The sequence below is a fragment of the Oncorhynchus clarkii genome, chromosome 30 (genome assembly GCF_045791955.1).
Source record: "Oncorhynchus clarkii lewisi isolate Uvic-CL-2024 chromosome 30, UVic_Ocla_1.0, whole genome shotgun sequence".
In the NCBI taxonomy this organism is placed as follows: Eukaryota; Metazoa; Chordata; class Actinopteri; order Salmoniformes; family Salmonidae; genus Oncorhynchus; species Oncorhynchus clarkii.
The window spans coordinates 11,014,043-11,017,181 of NC_092176.1; the positions used below are offsets into that span (position 1 = coordinate 11,014,043).

At 44.3% G+C, this 3,139-nt stretch overlaps 1 protein-coding gene across 1 annotated transcript in view; it reads left to right on the forward strand.

Moving 5' to 3' along the window:
- Nucleotides 1-1,981, forward strand: part of LOC139389753 (probable peptidyl-tRNA hydrolase) — a 10,824-nt gene extending 8,843 nt beyond the window's left edge. The window contains exons 4-6 of the mRNA XM_071136685.1: nt 777-876; nt 980-1,025; nt 1,245-1,981. Of these exons, the coding sequence (XP_070992786.1) occupies nt 777-876; nt 980-1,025; nt 1,245-1,529 (431 nt within the window). The 3' untranslated portion in view covers nt 1,530-1,981. The remainder of the gene's footprint in view (nt 1-776; nt 877-979; nt 1,026-1,244) is intronic.
- Nucleotides 1,982-3,139: the final 1,158 nt, after the last annotated feature.

Sequence of the window (3,139 nt, forward strand, 5' to 3'; positions counted from 1 at the left end):
CAGTATTGTCTCTTATCGATGGCGGTTATGATATCGTTTAGGACCTTGAGCGTGGCTGAGGTGCACCCATGACCAGCTCGGAAACCAGATTGCATAGCAGAGAAGGGACGGTGGGATTCAAAATGGTTGGTGATCTGTTTGTTAACTGGCTTTCAAAGAATTTAGAAAGACAGGGTAGGATAGATATAGGTCTGTAGCAGTTTGGGTCTAGAGTGTCTCCCCCTTTGAAGAGGGGGATGACCCCGGCAGCTTTCCAATCTTTGAGGATCTCAGATGATACGAAAGAGAGGTTGAACAGGCTAGTAATAGGAGTTGCAACAATTTCGGTGGATAATTTTAGAAAGAGAGGGTCCAGGTTGTTTAGCTCGGCTGATTTGTAGGGGTCCAGACTTTGAAGCTCTTTCAGAACATCAGTTATCTGGATTTGGGTGAAGGAGAAATGGGGAGGCTTGGGCAAGTTGCTGTGGGGTGCGCAGGGCTGTTGACCGGGGTAGGGGTAGCCAGGTGGAAAGCATGGCCAGCTGTAGAAAAAATGCTTATTGAAATTCTCAATTATTGCAGATTTATCGGTGGTCACAGTGTTTCCTAGCCTCAGTGCAGTGGGCAGCTGGGAGGAGGTGCTCTTATTCTCCATGGACTTTAGCGTCCCAGAACTTTTGGGAGTTTGTGCTACAGGATGCAAATTTCTGTTTGAAAAAGCTAGCCTTTGCTTTCCAGTTTGTTAATGATATTTGATCATATGAATGATATTTTGTTTTTAATTACCTTGAATCAAGCGTGTAAATACAGTGTCAAGCCTGAGCACATACTGCTGGTTCATGATGAGTTGGATAAGCCTCTTGGAAAGCTTGCTATGAAACAAGGAGGGAGCGCCAGGTGAGTTGATTCCCAGACAAATATCAGCATGACTATTGACGCTATCTGACAACAATGTGATCTTCCCAACTTTGTGCTCATTCTATATGTTGTTGATTGACAGGGGTCACAATGGTGTGCGGTCCTGTGTTGAGTGTCTGCAGACTGATGTAAGTAACTGTCCACACAGACAATTACTCTCCCTTCCCACATTGGGAGGAATTGAGAGGTGACTGTTCACTTTGACAAATTTGTGGAAAGTGCTAGAGAATCCAGAGAAATGTCATGTCTGTCAAAGGAAACTGTTGTCTGGGAGGGGGGGGGGGGGGGGTTGGGAGCAGAGCAAAAAGACAGACAATAAATTACTATTCTATTCTTGTGTCCCCCAGGTGATGCCCAGACTGCGTATTGGGATTGGCAGACCATCAGGTAAAACATCAGTGGATAGGCATGTTCTGGGCCGCTTCTCTCAGGAGGAACAGGAGGTTCTGAGTGGGGTTTTAGAAGAGAGTGTGGACATTCTCCTCTCCCAGCTCACTGACAAGGAGAATGTGCAGTCCCCAGTGTCGCCACCTGGAGGCAGACTAGCATCACAGACTGGGAAACAAAGGGAGCGTTTAAGCGCTCCACGAAAGGACACGACCACCAGACCTGAGACTAACAAGAGACTTTGACAGAGCCAGTGAAACTATGACTACTCTGGGATAGTAGCTTTGCTGCTGCTGAAACAAAGCTGCCTCTTGCAGAAATATGAAAGTGTGTACATGTTTTTATTTATTATGACTTTGTTTATGCTCTGGTTTAGGATGTATGTGAAATGAATGCCAAGTAAGCACACTTCGTTTCAAGGACAAAGAATTTAGATGTGTATAAGATAATCATCGCATAGATCTAGATTGGTATGCAGTATGCATTTATTTTTAAGTTTCCCAAACTACCATGTGTATGGCTTTTGGTGGTCTAATTATGTGCAAGGTCGAAGGAGAGACCAATACTTGATTTTAAAATGATTAAACAACCATCTTACCAATGGCATTGAGAAGACATGGAACTAATAGTGAATAAACTGAGGGTTTTCCTGATAAAATAACATGTTTCAGTCACCCAAAGTCTCACATCATCTAAACTCATTGTCTTTGGTGTATTTATTGATACAACATATTGATTCCATCCTTTAATTGTCAGCCTATAACCACACTCTCAATCAACAAGCGTTCTTAATGAGTAGTAGCAAACAGTCAATAAGTGTAGGATTCTCACCAAAGTGAATAACAGCCCACAAAAACTGAGAAAGGACCATATAAAAAGTACAGCAAGAGGCAGAATGAGAGAAAGTAAAACTGATAGAATGGGCCAAATAGATTGCAATGCAGGTTGAAAGAAAGGGCGGGGGAGAAAACAATGGGGGCCAAACATTGTAGGATAGGGCTGTTTGAAGCCTTCTGTTTGGCCTTAGCTCAGAGTCACAACAAAGCATCAGGGCCACACTTGTGGATGTGGGGAATGGGACTCAAAGGGAATCTCTCCACTCATGACAGACCCCCACCTCTCTACCCCTTTCGCTTTCTCTCATGTGACCCCCTTGAGCCAGCCATCTCACCTACCAGGGCACTTTCCCAGCCCCTCTGAGTGGTCAGCCTGGGAGAGTGCAGTGGTGGCCTCTAACTTTTCTCTGAAAGGTCAGAGGTCACTAATAAGGCTGGACACTGGGCTAATTTATTCAGGAATGGCTTCCCCTCAGCAGTTATAGGCTGAGCTGCACTAGCCCAAAGCCCAGTGGGGGGTCTTCCCCTAAGCTCACAGATGTGCTAAGACCAGGGATACACAAAAAGACAGGGATGGGGGATGGATACACACAAACAAACTGCATTATTGTCACTCAAATTGCAGACCCTCAGAGATTTGAGGTTGAGGCTTTTTAAGCTTTGAGTTTAAAGTGGATTTGTTATTCACCATGATCCCCAACAGATGACCTGGGAACGATAATATGGACATTATCAGTATAGGAATGTGGATCGATTTCACTGGTTGTAAAGGTGAACTTTCTCAATGTAGTCCTTTGTAATTATCAAGCAAGATACTGTCTTCCTTTCCTCTCTTTGGGATAAGACCGTCAAACTAATCCTAATGGTTTAGTGTAGGATCTTATATTGAGGCTCTGGTTTAGTGATGCCATATGTCACAGCCAGCCACCACCTAGCTTATTGGGGCCCTTATACTCTCCTTACCTAGGAACCGTGCAGTATTGGCATGCTGTTTTAAGTCAAGAGAAAGGTGAATATGA